Source organism: Delphinus delphis, chromosome 15 (assembly GCF_949987515.2).
Source record: "Delphinus delphis chromosome 15, mDelDel1.2, whole genome shotgun sequence".
NCBI classification, from domain to species: domain Eukaryota; kingdom Metazoa; phylum Chordata; class Mammalia; order Artiodactyla; family Delphinidae; genus Delphinus; species Delphinus delphis.
This window is the reverse complement of record NC_082697.1, coordinates 72,907,205-72,931,318: the sequence shown is the minus strand read 5'-3', so window position 1 is coordinate 72,931,318 and position 24,114 is coordinate 72,907,205. Positions and strand designations below refer to the sequence as shown.

Sequence of the window (24,114 nt, the reverse complement as noted above, 5' to 3'; positions counted from 1 at the left end):
AACATTTTGGATTGGAGAGCTCAATCATAAACTTGGCAGAGAATCTAGGTTTTCGGGGGACTCAGTTTCAACGGAAGTCAAGTGAAAATAGTTTGAGAGCAGGTGTACTTACCTATATTGAGGAGGAATAGGATTTGTGCTGCAGAAGGATGACAGTGTAGAACAATCCAGTTATATTAGTTACAGTACTTTGAAGGCAACCAGAATTGAACTGGCTATCTTAAATGCATCATATTTTGAAAGACGCCTGGCCTTATTTTAATTATTTTGAGAACCTCATAAATTAGATGTTCCCCCAAATTTTGTTGTCAAAAGATGTGAAGAAGTGTGATAATAAAAAGTGGTAGGAGAAACAAAACATATTTTAAGTGTTTCAAAATGTGAGTACTTACTACATATACACTCTCTATACTTATATTCAATATGGCCCCTCACTTTTTTACATCTCATGATATAGAAATTTTCATTTCTATACATGAGAGAATATTGGTAAATGTCCTTATATGTGACATAACAATATATATATATATGTATTTTATTGAAGTATAGTTGATTTACAATGTTGTGTTAGTTTCTGCTGTATAGCAAAGTGATTCAGATATATAGAGAGATATAGATATATTCTTTTCCATATTCTTTTCCATTATGGTTTATCACAGGTTATTGAATATAGTTCCCTGTACTATAGAGTAGGACCTTGTTGTTTATCCATTCTATATATAATAGTTTGCATCTGTTAATCCCAAACTCCCAGTCCATCCCTCCCCTCCCCCCTCCCCCTTGACAACCACAAGTCTGTTCTCTATGTCTGGGAGTCTCTTTCTATTTCATAGATAAGTTCATTTGTGTCATATTTTAGATTCCACATATAAGTGATACCATATGGTATTTGTCTTTCTCTTTTTGACTTACTTCACTTAGTATGATAATTTCTAGGTCCATCCATGTTGCTGCAAATACCATTATTTCATTCTTTTTTATGGCTGAGTAGTATTCCATTGTATATATGTACTACCTCTTCTTTATCCATTCTTCTGTTGATGAACATTTAGGTTGTTTCCATGTCTTGGCTCTTGTGAATAGTGCTGCTATGAATGCACGGGTGCATGTATCTTTTTGAATTATAGTTTTGTCTGGATATATGCTCAGAAGTGGGATTGCTGGATCATATAGCAATGCTATTTTCAGTTTTTTGAGGCATGTCCATACTGTTTTCCATAGTACCAATTTACTTTCCCACCAACAGTGTAGGAGGGTTCCTTTTTCCCCATACCCTCCCCAGCCTTTGTTATTTGTAGATTTTTTTAATGATAGCTATTCTGACCAGTGTGAGGTGGTACCTCATTGCAGTTTTGATTTGCATTTCTCTAATAATTAGGGATGCTGAGCATCTTTTCATGTGCCTGTTGGCCATCTGTAGGTCTTCTTTTGGAGAAATGACTATTTAGGTCTTCTGCCTATTTTTCGATTGGGTTGTTTGGTTTTTTTGTTGTTGAGTTGTATGAGCTACTTATATTAATAAACAATATATATGTTTACATGTTTATTTATATTAACATTTTAATATAAAAGTAACACAAATTTCTTTTCAGTTTTCAAGAGATCTATGAAGCCAAAAGGCAGGATTTCTTGGATCAATGTCAGAGGGAAGAAGAAAAGTTGAAACAGAAGTTTGTGCAGAGAGTAAAGCAGAAAGAAACAGCATTTAAAGAAGCTGAAAAAGAGGCAAGTCCTGCTAGTTTGATATAATTTGTATTCAAGTTTAGGTGTCCTATTAAGTTGGAGGTTTTCATCTCGAGAGTTTAGATGATTTTGTTGGAGGATACTTTGCTATTCTTCAAAAAGTAGCTATTTACCATATAGGTTTTGGATACAGCCTTTAAAATTTTGCCATCTGTAATCTTATTTTTTTCTAGAGCATTTGGAGAATTTACTTTTTTTATTTTTTAAACTGAAGTATAATTTGACTTACAATATTGTATCAGTTTTGGGTATACAACAGTGATTGATTTTTTAAAATTTATTTATTTTATTTTATTATTTTTATTTTTGGCTGTGTTGGGTCTTCGTTGCTGCACACAGGCTTTCTCTAGTTGCGGCGAGCGGGGGCTACTCTTCGTTGCGGTGCGTGGGGTTCCCATTGTGGTGGCTTCTCGTTGCGGAGCACGGGCTCTAGGTGTATGAGCTTCAGTAGTTGCAGCACGCAGGCTCAGTAGTTGTGGTGTACGGGCTTAGCTGCTCCGTGGCATGTGGGATCTTCCTGGACCAGGGCTCGAACCCGTGTCCCCTGCATTGGCAGGCGGATTCTTAACCACTGCGCCACCAGGGAAGCCCCTGAATATTTTTATACATTACAAAATGATCACCATGATGTCCCAGTTACCATCTGTCACCATACAAGGTTTTACAATATTATTCACTATATTCCTTATGCTGTACATTACATGCCCATTACATTATTTTATAACTAGAAGTTTGTATCCCTTAATCTCCTTCACCTATTTCACTCATCCTCTAATGCCACTCTTCTCTGGCAACCACCTGTTTGTTCTCTGTATCTCTGAGTCTGTTTCTGTTTTATTATGTTTGTTCATTTGAATTGTTTTTTAGATTCCGTGTATAAGTGAAATCATATGGCATTTATCTTTCTCTATCTGACTTATTTCACTTAGCATAATACCCTCCAGGTCCATCCATGTTGTCACAAAAGGCAAAATTTCATTCTTTTTTATGGCTAATGTTCCATTGTATATATATACCACATCTTATTTATCCATTCATCTATTTTTTTTTTTTTTTTTTTTTTTTTCTGTACGCGGTCCTCTCACTGTTGTGTGGCCTCTCCCGTTGCGGAGCACAGGCTCCGGACGCGCAGGCTCAGCGGCCATGGCTCATGGACCCAGCCGCTCCGCGGCATGTGGGATCTTCCCGGACCGCAGCACGAACCCGTGTCCCGGGCATTGGCAGGCGGACTCTCAACCGCTGAGCCACCAGGGAAGCCCTATCCATTCATCTATTGATGGACACTTATGTTGCTTCCATATCTTGGCTATTGTAAATAATGCTGCAATGAACATAGAGGTGCATATATTTTTTCAACTTAGTGTTTTTGTTTTCTTCAGAAAAATACCCAGAAGTGGAATTACTGGATCGTACTGTTGTTCTATTTTTAATTTTTTGAGGAAGCTCCGTCCTATTTTCCATAGTGACCGTATCAATTTACATTCCCACTAATTCTGCACAAGTGTTGCCTTTTCTCCACATCCTTGCCAAAGTGTTATCTTTTGGATAATAGCCATTTTGAAGGGTGTGAAGAGATATCTAATTGTGAACTTGAATTGCATTTCCCTGATGATCAGTTATGTTGAGCATTTTCTCATGTACCTGTTGGTCATCTCCATATCTTCTTTGGAAAAATGTCTGTGTAGTTCCTCTGCTCATTTTGTAATTGGGTTGTTTGGGGTTTTTTTTATGTTGAGTTGTATGCATTCTTTATATATTTTGATTATTAACCCCTTATTAGATATATTGTTTAAAAATGTCTTCTCCCGTTCAATAGGCTGCTTTTCATTTTGTTAATAACTTCCTTCACTGTGCAAAAGCTTTTCAGTTTGATGGAGTCCTATTTGTTTATTTTTGCATTTGTTTCCCGTCCCTGAGGAGACATATCCAAAAAAATTAAGACCGATGTCAAAGAGCTTACTGCATATGTTTTTTCTAGAGTTTTGTGGTTTCAGATCTTACAGTTATATCTTTAATCCAATTTGAGTTTATTTTTGTATATGGCATCAGAAAGTAGTCCAGTTTGATTCCTTTGCATGTAGCTGTCCAGTTTTCCCAACATCATTTATTGAAGAGGCTGTCTTTCCCTCATGTACATTCTTGCCTCCTTTGTTGTAGATTAGTTGACCGTATTAAGTGTGGGTTTATTTCTGGTCTCTCTTTTCTGTTCCATGAGTTTGTGTGTCTGTTTTGATGCCAGTACCATATGTTGTGATTGCTGCAGCTACGTAGTATATAGTTTGAAATCAGGGATGGAGAGACCTCCAGCTTTGTTCTTCTTTCTCAAGATTGTTTTGGCTATTTGTGGTCTTTTGTGTTTCCATACAAACTTTAGAATTATTTGTTCTAGTTCAGTGAAAAATGCCATTGGTACTTTGATAGGGATAACATTGGATCTGTAGATTGTCTTTTGTATTGTAGTTATTATACTAATAATTTTTTCAATCCACGATGACAGTATATCTTTCCATTTATTTGTGTCATTTCAATTTCTTTCATCGTTTTCCAAGTACAAGTCTTTTACGTCCTTGGTTAGATTTATTTCTAGGTATTTTATTGTTTTTTTGCAATTGTAATGGGTTTGTTTTCTTAATTTCTCTTTCTGATAGTTCCTTGTTAGTGTATAGAATTGCAGCATATTTCTGTATATTAATTTTGTATTCTGCAACTTTACTGAATTCGTTTACTAGTTCTAACAGTTTTTGGTGACATCTTTAGGATTTTCTATATATAGTGTCATGTCCTCTGCAAACAGTGACAGTTTTACTTCTTCCTTGCTAATTTAGATGCCTTTTATTTCTTTTTCTTGTCTGATTGTTCTGGCTAGGACTTCCAATACTATGTTGAATAGATGTGGTGAGAGTGGACATCCTTGTTTTGTTCTTGATCTTAGAGGAAATACTTCCAGCTTTTCACAACTGAGTACCATGTTGGTTGTAGGTTTATCATATATGGCCTTTATTATGTTGAGGTTATTATGTTCCATCTATACCCACTTTGTTGAGAGTTTTTATCATAAATTGATGTGGAATTTTGTCAAAAGCTTTTCCTGCATCTATTGATATGATCATATGATTTTATTCTTCAATTTTGTTAATATAGTATATATCACATTGTTTGATTTGTGAGTATTGTATTATCCTTGCATCCCTGGGATAAATCCTGCTTGATCATGGTATATGATCCTTTTGATGTATTGTTGAATTTGATTTGCCAATATGTTGTTGAGGATTTTTGCATCTATGTTCATCAGTGATATTGGCCTGTAATTTTTTTTGTGTGTGGTTTCTTTGTCTGGTTTTGTTATCAGTGTAATGCTGGCCTTGTAGAATGAGTTCAGAAGTATTCCTTCCTCTTCAGCTTTTTGGAATAGTTTGAGAAGGATAGGCATTATCTCTTCTTTAAATGTTTAGTAGAATTCACCTGTCAAATTATCTGGTCCTGGACTTTTGTTTGTTGGGAGTTTTAAAATTACTGATTCAAGTTTACTACTGGTAATTTGTTCATATTTTGAATTTCTTCCTGATTCAGTCTTGGGAAACTGTACATTTCTAGAAATTTATTCATTTCCTCTACGTTGCCCATTTTATTGGCATATAATTTTTCATATTAATCTCTTATGATGCTTTGTATTTCTGTGGTATCATTTGTAACTTCTTTTTTTTCATTTCTGATTTTACTTGGGCCCTCTTTTTTTCTTATGAGTCTAGCTAAAGGTTTATCAATTTTGTTTATCTTTTGAAAGAACCAGCTCTTAGTTTCATTGATCTTTTCTATTTTTTAAGCCTCTATTTCATTTATTTCTGCTTAAACCTTTATGATTTATTTTCTTCTGCTAACTTTGGGTTTTGTTAGTTCTTCTTTCCTAATTTGTTTATGTGTAATGTTAAGTTGTTTATACTAGATATTTTTCTTGTTTCCTGAGGTAGGCTTGTATTGCTATAAACTTCCCTCACAGCACTGCTTTCGCTGTATCCCATAGAATTTGGAAAAATGTGTTTCTGCTTTCATTTATCTCCAGGTATTTTTAAATTTCCCCTTTGTTTCTTCCATGACCCATTGGTTGTTTAGCAGCATATTGTTTGGCCTCCACATGTTTGTGTTTTTTGCAGTATTTTTCTTATAGTCGATTTCTAGTTCATAGTACTGTGGTTAGAAAAGAGGCTTGATATGATTTCACTCTTCTAAATTTATTGAGACTTCTTTTGTGGTCTGTGAAAGTTCCTAGAGAAAGTTCCATGTGTACTTGAAAAGAATATATATTTCTGCTGCTCTTGGACAGAGTATTCTATATATGTGTGTGTGTGTGTGTGTGTGTGTGTGTGTGTGTGTGTGTGTGATTTGAGACCAACGTTTCCTTATTGGTTTTCTGTCTGGATAATCTGTCCATTGATGTGAGTGCATTGTTAAAGTCCTTTAGTATGATGCTACTGTCAATTTCTTCCTTTAAGTTTGTTAATAGTTGCTTTATGTATTTGGGTGCTCCTATGTTGGGTGCATCTATATTTACAATTGTTATATCTTCTTGATGAACTGATCCCTTTATCATTATGTAATGCCCCTCTTTGTCTTTTGTTACCATCTTTGCTTTAAAGCCTATTTTGGCTGATATAAGTATTGCTACACCAGCTGTCTTTTCATTTCCATAGAATATTTTTTCTGTCCCCTCATTTAGATTTATGATCCATTTGAGTTTAATTTTTGTGAAGGTTTGTGTCTAGATTCTTTGGGTTTTTTTTTTTCATGTGAATGTTCAGTTGTTTCAGCACAAGTTGTTGAAGAGAGTATCTTTCCTCGTACTACATATGCTCCTTTGTCAAAGATCAATTTGCTAAATATATTTGCATCCATTTCTACGTTCTCTATTTTGTTGCATTGATCTATTTTTTTCACCAATATCACACTATCGTGATTACTATAGTTTTAGTCAGATTACTATAGTCAGTGAAGTCAGGTAGCATCAGTTCTTCAAGTTTATTCTTCTCCTTCAATATTGTTTTGGTTATTCTGGGTCTTTTGTTTTGCCATAAAACCTTTAGAATCAGTTTGTCAATATCTATAAAATAATTTGCTGGGATTTTGATTAGGATTGCAATGAATCTGTGGGTCAAGTTGGGAAGACCTGACAACTTGACAATATTGAGTCTTCCTATCCACAAACATGAAATAGTTATTTATTTTGTTCTTCTCTAATTTTTTTCATCAGGGTTTTGTTGTTTTCTTCATATGGATCTTATATGTATTTTGTTAGATTTATACCTAAGTATTTCATTGGGGGGGGTTAATGCAATTGTTATTGTGTTTCTTACTTCAAATTCCACTTGCTCACTGCTGGTATATAGGAAAGCAATTAACCTTTATATAATAACCTTATATCTTGCAACCTTGCTATAATCGCTAATTAGTTCCAGGAGTTTTTTGGTCAGTTCTTTGGGATTTGCTACATAGATGATTATGTTATCTGCAAACAATGACAGTTTTATGTCTTTCTTCCCAATCTGTATACATTTTATTTTTCTTCTCTTACTTTATTGCATTAGCAAGGACTTCCAGTACAATGTTGAAAAGGAGTAGTGAGGGGGGACATCCTGACCTTGAACCTGATTTGCAGGAAAAGTTCGAGTTTCTCACCAGAGTAGTTAACATTTGAAATGTTTATGTATTAAGATAAAGTTTAGCTTTCTCTGATTTCTACCTTCAACCTCCCATCTTTAAGTAAAAAGTTTTCTCAATGATTTTGCCATCATTTATAAATACCACACTCCCACATCCCCAGCCTTTGCAATCATTCTTCTTGCCATTGTATCTAGAAGCTCATTTACTTCTCAGGTCTGAAAATGTAATTACGAGCAATATGACTCCAGCAGAGATAATTTTTGAAATTGTTATTAAGAACAAGTGCTACTCTGATGATTAGGGTGTGTTTGATAACCAGAAAAAGAGAAACATGTACTTGGGGATGTGCCACCATAGCGTGCTTTGAGTCACAACTGCAGATTTGTTTCACAGCTACAGGACAAGTTTGAGCATCTTAAGAGGGTCCAACAAGAGGAGACAATGAAACTTGAGGAGGAGAGAAGACAATTGGAAGAAGAAATAATAGATTTTTATAAAATGAAGGCTGCCTCTGGAACATTGCAGACTCAGGAGTGTACCAGTATAAGGAAGGACAAAGATCGTAAGAAATAATCCTCTCTTACCATCTGTGTGTCATGGAGCCCTATCACTCTCAATCCCATCCTCCTGTGAGATTTTTCTCATCGCACTAATTCTGATTGAAATTATACTAAGTTTTAAAATCTGTTTGCTTATTGTATGTTTTCTCCAACTAGAATGTGAACTCCTTGGGAGTAGGTACCTTGACCATCTTGTTAAATGTTCTGTCCTCAGTGTTTAGAACAAGAGTAGCACAGAATCAGCAGTCAATAAATATTTGCTAAAATGAAAGAAAATCAAAGAATTATATAGCACAGTGTGAAAAGTGATTAGCTGTTGAAATTCTTTTACCACAGCCCTACTTGTGGCTCCAGGGACCAAGTGTATATATACTATTTCATATCTAAATAGAAGTAGGGGATTTGTTGGCATAAAATATTATGTTATAAAAGGCTAATTCTTATGCTGATATTCCTTAACAAATTCTACTGATAATTTCTTGATAGTTTTTATTAAATAAAATATTGTTTCTGATTGGAACTCTTAGGCTTTTATGTTAGACCTTGTAAAACTAATATTGGAATAAATCTTGAAAAGTTAGGGAGAGCCAGAAAACAGTGGGAAACCATGAGTAACATTTGGATGATACTATTACACCTTACATATTTGGGGTATATGTTAAAACTAAAGTTATCAAATAAAGTGGACTTTTTTTTTTGCCATTTCAAAATTTTCCTTCTGACTATATATCCTGATTTTCCACATTTACAATGTCAGTTCACCTGTGTGTGTGGCTGACTCACCGTGACTCATTCTATGAAAGTACTACCATTGAGGGTCTGTATATATTTACTCCAGCTACATCTGGCATAGTTCATGGAATTTTTCTTATGTCCCTAAAAGAATAAATTTTTCTTCTGTTGTAATTTTATTACTGCATTCATTTCAAAGGCAGCATTTTTTTCAGGGTATCAGGGTATTGTGATTTTTGCCTCAAAATATTTGAGAAAATATAATCTGATTTATAATACCTTTACTTCTTGAAATTTTTTTTTTGAAAAATACAGGGAAAGGGAGGTATATCCACAATGATTTTTATATATGTTATTAAGTCACCTTATGATTTTATCATTTGGGGGAAGAATGAAGTCTACTATGTGAACTTTTAATGGAAACTCTACAAGAACCAGGATCTTTGTTTTGTTCACTTATGAATTCATCCCTAGGCCTAGAACAGTGCCTGGCGGTAATTGTTCATTGAATAAATGAAAACAATAATAGTACATTAGCTATATTATGTGCATGGATAGTTTAATTTAGATCATTGACTTTTAGAAGATAAACAATTAGTATAACATTATTGCTTTTCCACATGCTGGTGAATTATACAGCTAAGGGATTTTCATCTTCTCATTCTCTCAACATAATCCAGTGTTATTAAAATTTGAGTCACCAATGTTGTTACACATATAAAAAACTGTAATGTTAGCCTTGTAAAAGTGCATTTATAAAATGCACTTGGTTGCATTTGAGAATGGACCCTTTAGGTAATAATGTGATAGTCCATAGTTTCTTTTAGAGAAAGGAAAGATTCACCCTAAATAAACGGTATGGTTTTTCTTTCCACTTCTTTTCCAAAGGTATAAAACAAGTTATGATTTAGTAGTTTATAAAGCATACATTTGCTCATTAAATAATGGTTTTATAAAATAGTATTTGTTTCCTATATAGCTTTTAACTATATGAATAAAATTATTTTTCTCTTTCAGATCCACTTTCATGTTAAACAGAGGTTCCAGATTTATGTAGCACAGAAAGTTTTAATAAGTCAGCATTACTAAAAACTTATAAGTATACTTTACTTTTCCTTAGAGTTTTTATTTGCTAGATTATTTATTTGATATTAATGTAAATTGTATTTTTTTTTTTTTTTTTTTTTTTTTTTTTGCGGTACGCGGGCCTCTCACTGTTGTGGCCTCTCCCGTTGCAGAGCACAGGCTCCGGACGCACAGGCTCAGCAGCCATGGCTCATGGGCCCAGCCGCAACAAGGCATGTGGGATCTTCCCGGACCGGAGCACGAACCCGTGTGCCCTGCATCGGCAGGCGGATTCTCAACCACTGCGCCACCAGGGAAGCCCTAAATTGTATTTTTTAAATTTCAGTTTCTACTTGATCATGGCTAGTAATACACATTCCAATGATTTTTATACATTTATCTTGTATTCTGTAACCCTTCTAAAACTTGTTAAATTCACTAATAAGTTGTAATATCTTTTTTTGTAGATTTATTTGAATTTCCTAGCTACATGATTATTTGGTATCTGAGTGAAAGCCATTTACTTTTCCAAATTTTATGTCTTTTATTTTCTTGCCTTACTTAATTGACTATGACTTTTAGTACAATGTTGAGTAGAAGTGGTGACAGGGGGCTTCATTATCTCATTCTCAATGTTAGAAATAGATACAGTTCAATCTGTCATTTGTTTCCAGTTTTATTGAGATATAATTAACATAGAACATTGTATAAGTTTAAGATGTACAATATGTTGATTTGATACATTTATATATTGCAAAATTACTACCAACATAGCATTAGCTAACACACCTTCTTACTGTCAGGTAGTTACCATTTCTTTGTGATGAGAACATTTAAGACCTATTTTCTTAGCAACATTCAAGTATATAATATGGTATTATCAACTATAATCACCATGCTGTACATTAGATTACTGTACAAAACTTGTTAACTTTATAGTTAAAAGTTTGTACCCTTTGACTGATAATTCCCCATTTTCCCCAACCCTGGCTTCTGGTAACCACCATTCTCTGTTTCTTGAATTTGGCATTTTTAGATTCCACATATAAGTGATGTCATAAAGTATTTACCTTTCTGTCTGACTTATTTCACTTAGCATAATGTCCTCAAGTTTCATCCAAATTGTTGCAAATGGCAGGATTTCCTTCTTTCTTGTGGTTGAATAGTATTCCACACTTCTTTATTCATTCATCAATTGACATACCCTGAAGTTGTATTTATATCTTGCTATCGTGAATAATGCTGCAACTAACATGGGAATATATACCCAGAAGTATGGTTGCTGGGTCACGTGGTCGTTCTAATTTTAATTTTTTGAGGAACATCCATATTTTTTTCTCCATAGTAGCTATACAAACCTCCATTCCCAGCAACAATACACAAGAGTTCCATCTTCACTAACACTTGTTATCTCTTCTCTTTGGGATGACAGACATTTTCACAGGCATGAAGTGATATCTCATTGTGATTTTGATTTGCATTTCCCTTATGATTAGTGATATTGAGCACTTTTTCATGTGCTTGTTGGCCATTTGTATGTTTTCTTTGGAAAACTGTCAATTCAGTTTCTCTGTCCATTTCTTAATAGGATTGGTTTTTTGTTTTCTTTTGTTTTTAATATGGAGTTGTATGAGTTCTTTATGTATTTTGGATATTAGCCCTTTATCAGATACACAATTTGCAAATATTTTCATCCATTCAGTAGGATGTCTTTCATTTTGTTGATGGTTTCCTTTGCTGTGCAGAAGCCTTTTAGTTTGATGCTGGCCCACTTGTTTATTTTTGCTTTTGTTACGTTTCTTTTGGTGTCAAATCCAAAAAATCACCACCACGACTGATGTCAAAGAGCTTACTGCCTTTGTTTCCTCCTAGGAGTTCTTTGGTTTCAGGTCTTACATTCAAGTCTTTATCCATTTTGAGTGGGATTGGTGTATTGTGTAAGGTAGGTGTCCAGGTTCATTCTTTTGCATATGGCTGTCCAATTTTTTAAATTAATTAATTAATTAATATATTTTGGGCTGCGTTGGGTCTTCGTTGCTGTGCGTGGTCTTTCTCTAGTTGTGGCTAGCGGGGGCTGCTCTTTGTTGCGGTGTGTGGGCTTCTCATTGCGGTGGCTTCTCTTGTTGTGGAGCACAGGCTCTAGTCATGTGCTTCAGTAGTTGTGGCACATGGGCTCAGTAGTTGTGGCTCACAGGCTCTAGAGCACAGGCTCAGTAGTTGTGGCACACGGGCTTAGTTGTTCCCCAGCATGTGGGATCTTCCCGGACCAGGGATAGAACCCGTGTCCCCTGCATTGGCAGGCAGATTCTTAACCACTGTACTACAGGGGAAGTCCCTGGCTGTCCAATTTTCCCAACATGATTTATTGAAGAAACTGCCCTTTCCCCATTGTATATTCTTGGCTCCTTTGTCATAAGTTAATTGACATATATGCATGGGTTTATTTCAGGGATTTCTATTCCATTTCATTGATCTATGTGCCTGTTTTGATGCCCGTACCATACTGTTTTGTAATATAGTTTGTAATATAGTGTGAAATCAGGGAGTGTGATGTCTCCAGCTTTCTTTATCTTACTTCAGATCGCTTTGACTATTTGGGATCTTTTGTGTTTCCATACAAATTTTAGGATTCTTAGCTCAATTTCTGTGAAAAATACCATTGGAATTTTGATAGAGATTGCATTAAATCTGTAGATTGCTTTTGCTAGTATGGATATTTAAACAATGCTAAGTCTTCCAATCCATGAGGACGGAATTTCTTTCCATTTATTTGTATCTTCTTCAATTTCTATATCAATGTCTTAAAGTTTTTAGTGTAAAGGCCTTTTACCTCCTTGAATAAATTTATTTCTAGGTATGTTACCTTTTTGATGAAATGTAAATAGAATTGTTTTCTGAATTTCTCTTTCTCATATGTTATTAGTGTATAGAAAAGCAACAGATTTCTGTATATTGATTTTGTATCCCACAACTTTACTGAATTCATTTATTAGTTTTAACAGGTTTTGGTGGAGTCTTTAGGGTTTTTTTATATATAATACCATTTCATATGCAAATAGTGACAGTTTTACTTCTTCCTTTTCAATTTGGATGCCTTTTATTACTTTTTGTTGCCTGACTGCTCTGGCTAGGACTTCCAATACTATGTTGAATAGATGTGGCAAGAGTGGAATATTTGAACACATAAATAATTAATGGTGGGCTTCCCTGGTGGCGCAGTGGTTGAGAGTCCGCCTGCCGATGCAGGGGACGCGGGTTCATGCCCCGGTCTGGGAGGATGCCGCGTGCCGCGGAGCGGCTGGGCCCGTGAGCCATGGCCGCTGAGCCTGCACGTCCGGAGCCTGTGCTCCACAACCGGAGAGGCCACAGCAGTGAGAGGCCCGCGTACCGCAAAAAAAAAAAAAAAAAAAAAAAGAATTTCTACCACCTGTCCCCACCGAGAAACATCAAATTGATAATGATATAATTATGATAATGATATCCATCATTATAACTATAAGCTGTTATATATATATTTAGTTATGTAATTTTAGTACATGACAGAAAATGGCCATACTAATATGGAGGCCCAGATTTATTTGTCATAAGATGCTTTTAAATTGGGAATTCTGGGTACCATTTCTACATTCTTTAGAGGCAGGATAATATCTGTGGCTGATGTGAGTTGTATTTACTCCTAGCCTAATCAGTGAGGCTGGGAATGGGAAAGGTATGGTAGCAACAGCCTAGGAGACCATGGTCCAGTCTCTGTGTGTGTGTGTGTATATGTGTGTTTGGGTGTTTGTGTACCTTGTGAAGTGAGAACATTCCTAAAGGCAGGGTACGTGGCCTCATAATTTCAAGGTGACTTTTACATTTACAGACACCAGAAATAAACTAACAGATGGTACTAAGGAGGCAATCAATTTAGAGGATGTCCTTGCAACAAAATTAATAATGTGGAAGAGGAACATGGAGTGGATGAGGGACCTTGTCTAGCTTAGCTTCAGCAGCAGCAGGGAAACCACCTGGTTCCTCAAATTTTTCTGACACTGTTTCTATCATGCTCCTTCTTGCTCATACCTCTCTGACATACCTGGTTCCTTTGGAGCCTTGATTTTTCTGAAACAAGCACGTTTCTTGGAGCAATTGCACTGGCCATTCCTGCACTTAGGCACACACTTCAGATAACTTCCTGGGTCCAACCCTGTCTTCCTTGCAATCTGTGTTCAAATGTCACCTTGTTTGCCGGTGTTACCTAAACACTCAGTAAAAAAAATCACACTCCCTGCCTACTATCTCCTTTATGACTGATTATTTTTCATCACAGCGCTGCTCACCATTTGACATGTTACATGATTTTTTATTTTCTTATATTCTTTCTCTATCATTGGATTGTAGAGAGTTTTGTTTTTCAGTGCCCTATATTCATGGCTTAGATAGTTATTGGAAAATTGAGTTATCACTCAATTAATATTCCTCAAATGCATGAAATGCATGAAAGAATTTCACATAAAAATTGTAAGACACCTAACATCTTGGGAAAAAGCTGAAAGTAGGACAAAAATTCATAAACAGAGATGGTACAAGGAATCCTAGAGAGGGGACAAGATCCGTAGACAATTTGTTGAAATTAATCAATTTCTTGACTGCAAAATGTAAATGTAGGTGAAAATTAAACATGTTACTGATGTTTTTCTCACTTCTCGTAGTCACTTACACTACATGGAACCAGGGAACCTTTCAGGAATTGTAGAATTTCTTCTATGATTTTTAGAGTAACCAGAATTCCAGCCCCTCACATTTTGGCTTTTCCTCTCCATGTACATGATCACTGTGTCTGAAAACCTGCTCATCATCCTGGCCATCAGCTTAGACTTCCACCTCCACACACCCAACCAACCTGTCCTTCTTCAACGTGTCCTTTGCACATTTCTGTTTCACCTCCACCAGGATCCCAAAGATGATGCAGAACATCCAGACACACAGCAAAGTTATAACCCTTTAAATCTGCAGCAGGAAGATATATTGTTTCCCACTGTTTGCAGGATTGGACAACTTTCTCCTGGTTGTGGTGGCCTATGAGCACTTTGTAACCATCTCTCACCCGCTACGCTACACCATCACCATGAACCTCCAGCTCTGGGGACTGATGGTTCTTGTGTCCTGGGTCATGAGTGCCATGAATTCCTTGCTACAGAGCTTGGTAATGTTGGGGCTGTCCTTCTATGCAGACTTGGATATCCCCACTTTTTCTGTAGCTCAGTCAAGTGGTCAACTTGCTTGTTCTGTCAACTTTCTTAATAACGTGATGATACATTTTGCAGCTGCACTGCTGGGCGGTGTTCCCGTGGCTGAGGTTCTTTACTTATATTCTAAAAGAGTTTCCTCCATACACGGAATCTCATCATTTCAGGGAAAGCATAAAGCCTTGTCCATCTGTCCATCTTACCTCTCAGTTGTCTCCTTTTTTTACTGTATGTGTCTATGAATGTACTTAAGCTCTGCTTCTCCACACAGCTCACATTCAAGTGCAACAGCCTTGGTGATGTAAACTGTGGTCATGTCCATGCTGAACCCCTTCATCTACAGTTTGAAGAACAAAGACATATACAAACAGCTTTGAAAAGACTCTTTGGGAAGGAAACTATAAAAGACCAGTTGTCCTAGGGCTGAAGAAGTACGCATGATTGCAAGGATCAAAGCCTGTGAGCCAGAATTTCCAATTATTTTATCAGAGTGTGGAAGTAGGACTTGCTACTTTTTTATTGCTAGAGTTTCTATTTCTTTGATTTCAACTTCTCTCTACAATTTATACAGCTCACTTTATTAAGCTTCCTGCCCTGACAATGAACAGGGTTATTTCCCCTTTGTCATTCTCATATTCTCTCAAATTTATTCCCAACCTTGGACTTAAAATATTTGGCAATTCTCATTTATTTCATGGGACTACTTAGATTTCTTAAAAATAATTTATTCTCAAGTGAGGTAGATCACACTAATTTTTGTTTGATTTTACTAAAAGAATAGCCATGAGTTACACAACTCCTATGGAGAAACTAAACTTGGCAACCAAGACAATTTATATAATTTTATAACAGAAAAATCTGAGACTACACTTTTTCACTTTTATGCCCAATATTCATTGTATATCACTGACTTATTTGTTCTCCCTGAAAACATAGACTTTGAAATGCTAGTGTCTCATGGTCATAGGGTTTGATTTTCCTCGTTAAGATTCTATTCTCAAAAAAAAAAAAAAAAAAAAAAAGATTCTATTCTCTTATTCAAGCCCATGTCCACACTGTCTACCAGATTCACTGGCATAATGATTATCAAATACATTTATCCAAGTTTTTAATAATTTCAATTTCTTTTGTAAAGAACTCTTTCTGTTCATTAATTTTATTCCTGTGTTCATTGAATTGTCCTTCTGAGTTTTCTTGTCGCTCATTGAATGTCTTCGTAACAGAGATTTTGGATTCTTGATCCGTTAGATTGCAATATTCCATGCCTTTGTGTTCAGCTGCTGGAAAATTATCACTTTCTTTTTATGATGGCCTAGTTCCTTGATTTTTTGTTAGTTTCAGGTATATAGCAAATTGATTTGGTTATACATATGTAGATATCTATATTCTTTTAAAATTCTTTTCCATTATAGGTTGTTACAAGATATTGAATATAGTTCAATATACTGTATGTGCTATGCAGTAAAACTTCGTTGTTTATCTTTTTTTTTTTTTTTGCGGTACGCAGGCCTCTCACTGCTGTGGCCTCACCCCTTGCAGAGCACAGGCTCCGGACGCTCAGGCTCAGCGGCCATGGCTCACGGGCCCAGCCGCTCCGCGGCATGTGGGATCTTCCCGGGCCGGGGCACGAACCCGTGTCCCCCGCACTGGCAGGCGGACTCTCAACCACTGCGCCACCAGGGAAGCCCTGTTGTTTATCTATTTTATATATGGTAGTGTGCATCTGTTAATCCCATACTCCCAATTTATCCCTCCCCCTGCATCCCCTTGGGTAACCGTAAGTTTGTTTTCTGTCTGTGAGCCTGTTTCTGTTTTGTAAATAAGTTCACTTGTACTATTTTTTAGATTCCACATATAAGTGATATCATAATACTTGTCTTTCTCTGTCTGACTTACTTCACTTAGTATGATAATCTCTAGGTCCGTCATATTTCTTTGATTTTTTTTTTTTTTTTTTTTCGGGACGCGGGCCTCTCACTGTTGTGGCCTCTCCCACTGCGGAGCACAGGCTCCGGACGCGCAGGCTCAGCGGCCATGGCTCATGGGCCCAGCCGCTCCTTGGCATGTGGGATCTTCCCAGACCAGGGCACGAACCCGTGTCCCCTGCATCGGCAGGCGGACTCTCAACCACTGCGCCACCAGAGAAGCCCTTTTTTGATTTTAAAATAGTGTTTATAGGTACACGCTTCTGCTTTCACATTAGAAGTAGCAGAAACCTTAACTAAGTAAGCTTTTATGTCTTCTTTGGCTCTTACAATTCACCAGGCCGGCTATTAGAATCCTTTCTTTTGTACTCCAGAAGGTGGTGCTATAGCTCAAGTTTGTATTTTCTCCCTTGCACTCCACCCCCACCCCCCAAACCTTGGCCTGTTATCTGAGCACCCTCTGTGTCAACTAGGGCTCACTCTGGCAGATGCACTTGGGAGGCGATAGCAGAGTAGAAGGAGGTATGGGTTTAGCACTTGGGGTTCTTGGAGTGCCCACAGTTGGTGGGTGTCTCCTCGAGTAAGGTTCTCCAGCAGGTTTGTGGGCAGACTTCCTGCTGAAGTCCTGAAGCAGATAGCAGGAAACGAACCTTTAATGCCCCTTGATATTCTTATCTCTTTCCTTCCCTTCTTCCCCTCTCCCCTCAGTCACGGAGGTCCCTCCTCAGGAATCCGGTTGCTGCTGGAGAGAAATGGGTTTCTCCAGTTGCAATTCGCATAACTGGGATAGTAGGCCAGTCACTCATCACTTCCGCTTTCCACCAGCTCCATGGGAGGGGTCATGGCTTTCCACCTCCTCTGTTGGAGGAGTCACCACCACTGCTGCCAAAAGCTCAGTCCCTTGTTAGTGTCACCCTGGGGAGATGGGCCACCTTGGCGAGTTTCTCCCTCTCCCCTCCAAACTCATCCTCACCTTGTTCCAATGGCATGCTAAAATCCCCCTCAGGCAGGCTGGACTTCCACAAATTCTCCCTCTCTAGAGGGTCTCTTGGTCTCTTCCCAGTTTGGCAATCTCCAGGCTCTCCTCCCCTCCATCCCCTGCCCCGCTGTGACTAGTGGGGGTGGAGCAGGTTTGCTGACTCCCTTGGACCTACAGCCCTTACTGAGGTCCTGTTTGTTTATTTTCAGGTACGCAGGTGGGCTAGAAACCTCCTGGCTTCCTTGATGTAATGTGCAGAGGCGCTTTTGTTCAGTTATGGATGTCTAATTAGTTGTTTAAAAAGTGGGAGGGAAAAGAGGAGCAACTTACCCCACTGGCCATATGCTGATATCACTCCTACAAGTCTATCCCTGCTGATATTTCTAACTCTAAGCAACTACATAGATTATTCTAACTTTCCCCCTTGCTTATCCCTAAATTCCCACTCCAACATTGAGAAACCCAGCTCCCATCATCCACAGTCTATTTACTTCATTGTTCAATTCTAACGTGTATGTACAGCAGTATCAGAATTATTAACTAGTACATCTGTGAGAAATAACTTTATCAGCTAGAGCACAGTGTTTGTGTGCAGTTACTTCTGGCTCAGCCTTATCAATTCCATCATTTCCAAAGTCACTTAGGTTAGTACAATTCATTCCCCCATCCCTACAGTGAGGTTGTCTTGTACATTTGTAATAGTTTGACTCTCATGTCACATTCTGCATTCCCTCCTGGGATCCTTCAAACATAGCCAAATTATTTTTCTTTAAATTTGCATACTTAAGTTTCACTCTTCATGCTGTAAAGTTCTATGAATTTTCAAAAAATGCATAATGTCTTCATCATAACAGTAGCATACAGAATAGGTTTATCACCCTAAAAAAATATCCCCTGTGCTTCATCTAGTTAACCCTCTTTGACTCTCATTTCCTTCCTGACAACCACGGACCTTTCTACCGTCTCTATAGTTTTACCTTTCCCAGAATGTCACATAATTAGACTCATGCAGTATGTAGCCTTTTCAGATTGGCTTCTTTCACTTAGCAATACATATTTACGGTTCTGCCATGTATTTTCATGGTTTGACAGCTCATTTTCTTTAAACCACCAAACAATATTCCATTGTATGGATATAATAGTTTATTTATCCATTCACTTGCTGAGGGATATCTTGGTCTTGATGATTATCAGGGTCTGGGTAGTGTTAGAACAGAGCTAAGGGTAAGGGTCATGGTCAAGATTAGGGTGGCTGTGAGTCTCAGGGTCAGGGTAAGCATTAAGTGAAGGTCAAGATAACGATGAGATTCATTGTAGAGTGAGGGTTTGGTTCAGGATCAGGGTCAGGGTCACAGTCAGGGTCAGGTTGATTGTCAACATCATAAGGGCCCGGGTCAGTGTGATGGTCATGATCAGGGTCAGAGACAGTGTGTGGGACCAGTTCAGAGTCATTTTGAGGGTGAAAATCAGAATCCGTATTTGTGTGAGCGCCAGGGCCAGAGTCAGGCTGAGCACCAGGATCCCAGTCATCGTCAATGTTAGGTTCAGAGTCATAGTCTGTGCAAGGGTCAGGGTCAGCTGGAAGGTCAGAGTCAGGAGGGGAGTTAAGGTGAGAGTCACAGGGACAGGATGAGGGTAAGGTCAAAGTCAGGGTGATGGTCAGAGTTAGATTAAGGTTGAGAGTCATGATCAGGATCATGGTAAGCTGAGTGAGAGGATCAAGTAAAGGTCAGAATGAGGATGAGGTGCAGCATCAGTTATAGTGTCAGGGTGAGAGTCAAGGTGAGAATTAGGGTCAAGATGGGTGTGAGAATGAGGTTCAGGGTCAGGGTCATGGTTCAGGAGAACTTTGGGATAAGGTCAGAGTCAGGTTAAATGTCAGTGTGAAGGTTAGCAATGAAGTGAGGGCAAGGGTCAGAGTGAGGGATTAGCATTAGGATAGGTTGTAGGTCAAGGTGAGGTTGATATCAGAGTCAGGTTGAGTGATGATCAAGGTCAGCATGAGGGACAGGTTCCATGTTAGGGTGATGATGATAAGCAAAATTGGTGACCACATTGCATCAGTGTCAGAGTTAGGGTAAGCTTCAGGGTGAAGGTCATGCTCAGTGTCAGGGACAGAATTAGCTCTGTATCACGTTTGGTGTCAGGGTGAGAATCTAAGTCAAAAGTCACCCTAGGGTCAGATTCATCATGAGGGTAAGTAAATCAAATTTATGGTCAGGGTGAGGGTCAAGATGAGGGTTATGGCAAGGGTCAATGTCAGGGTCAACGGCAAGATAAGTGTTAAGTTCAGGGTCAGCCTCAGAGTGAGGGTCATATCAAGGAATAGACAAGGCTGAGGGCAGGGTGAGGACCAGGGTCCGGATAAGTATGGAGTGAGCATCAGGCTTATGGTAAAAGTAAAGGCTAGGTTCAGGGTCAGGTCAGAGTGAGGGTCAGTAAAAGTTCAGAGTTAATACGACAATAGTGTCTGGAGCAGGGTCAGCTTCAGAATCAGGATTAAGGTGTGGGAAGGTCACCAGGGTCAGGCTCAGGGTAAGGTCAAAGTCAGCTTGAGGGTCAATTTCAGGTAAGGCTCAGGGGAACAAGGACATCAGAATCTATTTGGGGAGATGGTCATGTAGAGGGTGAGGATGAGCATGTTTTTAAATGTAGGTTTTATTATTATTTAAATATGGGGAGGCCAACAGATCAGTAGACAGTTATCATTGAAAAGATAGTTTGTGACAGCTCCCAAGAGGAGGGGCATGTCATGCCACACAGGCCACATGGAGAAGCACCACAGTTGGTCAGGAGGCAAAGGGAGAGAGGTCAGAATCAGGTAAATTTAAAGGTAAAGATCAGTGTCAGGTTCAGGGTGAGGCCAATGCTAATTTCTGGGTCTCGATGAAGGTAAGGGTCACGCTCAAGGTCAGATTGAGCGTCATTGTGAGGGTCAGAAGGGGGGTTAGTGTCAGAGTCAGGAAGAACAGTCAGGGATGTGAGGCAAATGTTCAGAGTCATGATCAGGAAGAGGTCAAGGTCAGTTTCAGCACCGGGATCAGGGTCAGGATGAGGGTGCGGTGCCAACCCGGGCCAGGGTGAGGGAAGGGTAGTGTCAGGGTGATAGTCTGGTTCAGGTTAAGCATAAGTTTCAGATTCAAGGCAGTGTCAAGGGCATAGTGAAGGTATGTGTAAGGGCCATTGAAGAGTCAGAGTGAGGTCAGGCTCAGGGAGAAGGTAATGGTCAAGTCAGGGTAAATGGAGAGTGAGTACAAGAGTCAGGGTCAGGGTCAGGTAAGGGTCAAGTTTATGGTCATGATGAGAGTCGTGGTGAGGCTGAGATTCAGGGCCAGGGTGAGGGTCAAGCTGAGTGCTGGTGAAGGGTTAGCATCAGTGTTAGGGGCAGGGATAGGGTAAAGATGAAATTGAAGGTAAAGGTGAGAGTGAGAGTCAGGGTCAGGTACAGAATCAGAGTCAGGGTGAGAATGAGACAGAGTGTTTAAATGAGTATCAGGATCAAAGTCAGGGTGAGTGTCACAGTCAGACACAAGGTAAGAGTGAGTAACAAAGGTGAGATTCAGGTATTGAATAGAGGTGGTGTCAGAATGAGAGAGTCAGAGTCAAGGTGAGAGTGAGTATACACTTCAGGGTCAGAGTGATGGTTATAATCAGTGTTTAGGTCAAACTGAGGGTCAAGGTCAGGGTCAGGTGAGGATGAGTGTGACAGTCAAGTTCAGTGTGAATGTCAAGTAAGGGTCAGGGTGACAGAGATTCAATGGCAATGTGAAAATCGGGGATGTGGTGAGGGTCAGGGTAGGATCAACGTCAGAGTAGGACAGGGCCATAATGAAGTCACAATTGGGGTCAGTGTCAGGTTGAGGGTCATGCCAGTGTAATAGTCAGGATCAGTGTGAGTAAGCAGTTCAGGGTCAGGGCGAGGTTAAGAATCAGTCAGGATTAGCGCATCAAGGGCAGACTCAGGGTGAGGGTCAGGGTGAGAGTCCTTATAACTTTCAGGGTCAGGGTGAGGCTCAGAGTTATGTACTATGTGAGGTTAAGGGTCAGAATATAAGTCAGACATGAGGGTCAGAGTCAGGTTTAGGAGCAGGGTACTTATGTGTATCAGGGTCAAAGTCAACTTCAGAGTCAGTGTCTAGGACAGGATATGTCTGTCAGTCAGGGTCAGAGTAGAAGTCAGAATCGGGGTCAGGGTGAAAAGTAGGGTCAGATAAAGTTCAGGGTCTAGTTCAGCATCAGGATCAGTGTGAGAGAATGAGAGATAAAGTCAGTGTGAAGGTCAGGGACAGTGGGAGGGTAAGGGTGTTTGTCATGGTCAGAATCAAGGTCAAGTGAGAGCGGATAAGCGTCAGAGTCAGGGTGAGATTAAAGGTGAGGTTCAAGTTCACAACTCTAGGGGCAGAGTCAATGTCAGGGTGAGGATAAGGGCAGGGTTATGGCTGTAATATTTCACCTTTTGTTTACAATCTTATTTCTAGTATTAATTCAAGTACTGCTGTCAAAGTAAAAGGAGCATTATTCTTCCTGCTGATTCTGGTTAATTTTTCTGTGGGAACAGTAATGGATTTGGGGTACTCACTGGCCCAGTAATTTTAATTGTATTATCATGGACCATCAGATCCAGATAATTCATGCCACTAACTCTGAAAAATCAAAATATTCCACATTTTACTTCTTTGTAGATTTACTGCCAGATGCTTGGATGGTAGGAATTCAAGAACATGCAGTGCAATTTAACAGATTTCTGGCCTAAAAAATGTTTTGCAACTTCTCAATTTCATACAGTTAATGGAATGGTCGGAATGGAATTTAGACGTTGAGAAACGGTTGGCTTACAGCTTCAAGGCTAGATAGTTCCAAATTTATAGAAAGTTTACCTTCATTAATGGAGCCAAAATGGCTTCTTCTTCTTCTTTTTTTTTTTTTTTTAAGAGAAAAGATATTAAATTATTTCTCGGTCTAATCTCTTTAAGCACTCAGTGTGTTTTCACAGTGCAAGGGGAGGAACTGCTCTCGGCCAACAATTTACCAGTGATTCCGACACACACAAAGCAACTCCAAATCACCATGCTTTATAGTTACGTTTAATTGCTGCACTGCAAAAGAAAAGGAAGGTGTAAATGAGGACAAGTGAGTTTACAGGGACTCCATCTTTGCCTTTAAATTAATCTTTGCTTTTGGGGGCAGCAGGGGATAAAAAAGACAGGAGAGGGAGACGCAAGAGGGGAGAGATATGGGAACATATGTATATGTATAACTGATTCACTTTGTTATAAAGCAGAAACTAACACACACACACACACAAAATCATTGAAAAAAAAAAAAGACCGGGAAGAAGTGGCTTCTGACCATACTTTTCAGCTATGCTTCCAACAGCAATGGGGTTAATCTAATATTTTTTTCATGTGGTACCTCTGTCTCTCTCTCTACCCACGCGCAGCAGTCCGGGTCTTTTTGCACAGGTGACGCTGTTGACTACTATCCCCCCCTGAGCAGGCCCTGGGTCCCCGTTAACTGAGGGCTGAGACTTTCTGATGGGCGCAGTGGGAAAGCCTTGGCCTCAGCCTGGGCCACCAGTCACACCGTAGAGGTGCTCGCTACCTAATTACCAGGAGGCCGCTACTCTCTTGCAAGGTCTGGGGCCTCCACATACCCCAAGTTTGAAAGGATGGCTGGGGTTACCTAGCTCATTCCCTTTGGACCTTGAACTGGACTACAGAGGCCCCAAAACCCAGAAGTTGGAGGTGGGAGTGCACAGATCCGAAATGAAGCCTCGCTGTAGGTTGGAATGAGAAAACACCCCTTCTCTATCCTCTCTCCAACGCGGTAGACAGAGTCACCAGGAGAACTCCCCATTCCCTCCCCCGGCGCACGCCGAGCACAGCATCTGATTGGTGCGCCCTGTCCCCGAGCCCCGCCCCTCCTGCCCCGCGCCCCTCCCTCCGCGCCCCGAGGTTTTAGGTAAGGGTCTTCTAGACAGCGGACCCTTCCTCATTCCCCCTAATACTTTCACTTCACTTTTTAAAAGCTCGAGAGCCTGGACCGGCCCTTGTTCCACCCTAAAGCCCTAAAATAAGGAGGCCTAGGGTCTGGAGGTCGTAGTGAAAGGGGGTCTAGTCCGGGGAGTGACAGGAGAAAGTTGGGGCGGCAGGGACGGCTGGCAGGAATCTTCGTTTCCCAAGCCTGGGATCTGGGGCTGAGGGGTGATAGAGCCCAGGGTTTTCCCG

At 39.3% G+C, this 24,114-nt stretch overlaps 1 protein-coding gene and 1 pseudogene across 3 annotated transcripts in view; both read left to right on the top strand.

The window, feature by feature from the left end:
- Positions 1-10,080, top strand: part of SEPTIN14 (septin 14) — an 82,193-nt gene extending 72,113 nt beyond the window's left edge. For 2 of the 3 annotated variants that reach the window (XM_060032150.1, XM_060032151.1), the window contains 3 exons: positions 1,593-1,725; positions 7,792-7,960; positions 9,929-10,080. In XM_060032150.1, coding sequence (XP_059888133.1) covers positions 1,593-1,725; positions 7,792-7,960; positions 9,929-10,080 — 454 coding nt within the window. Of the gene's footprint in view, positions 1-1,592; positions 1,726-7,791; positions 8,752-9,928 lie in introns of those variants that run through there. The other variant, XM_060032152.1, reaches the window with a different exon arrangement.
- Positions 10,081-14,450: 4,370 nt separating this feature from the next.
- LOC132438196 (olfactory receptor 7A5-like) lies at positions 14,451-15,360 on the top strand (annotated as a pseudogene).
- Positions 15,361-24,114: the final 8,754 nt, after the last annotated feature.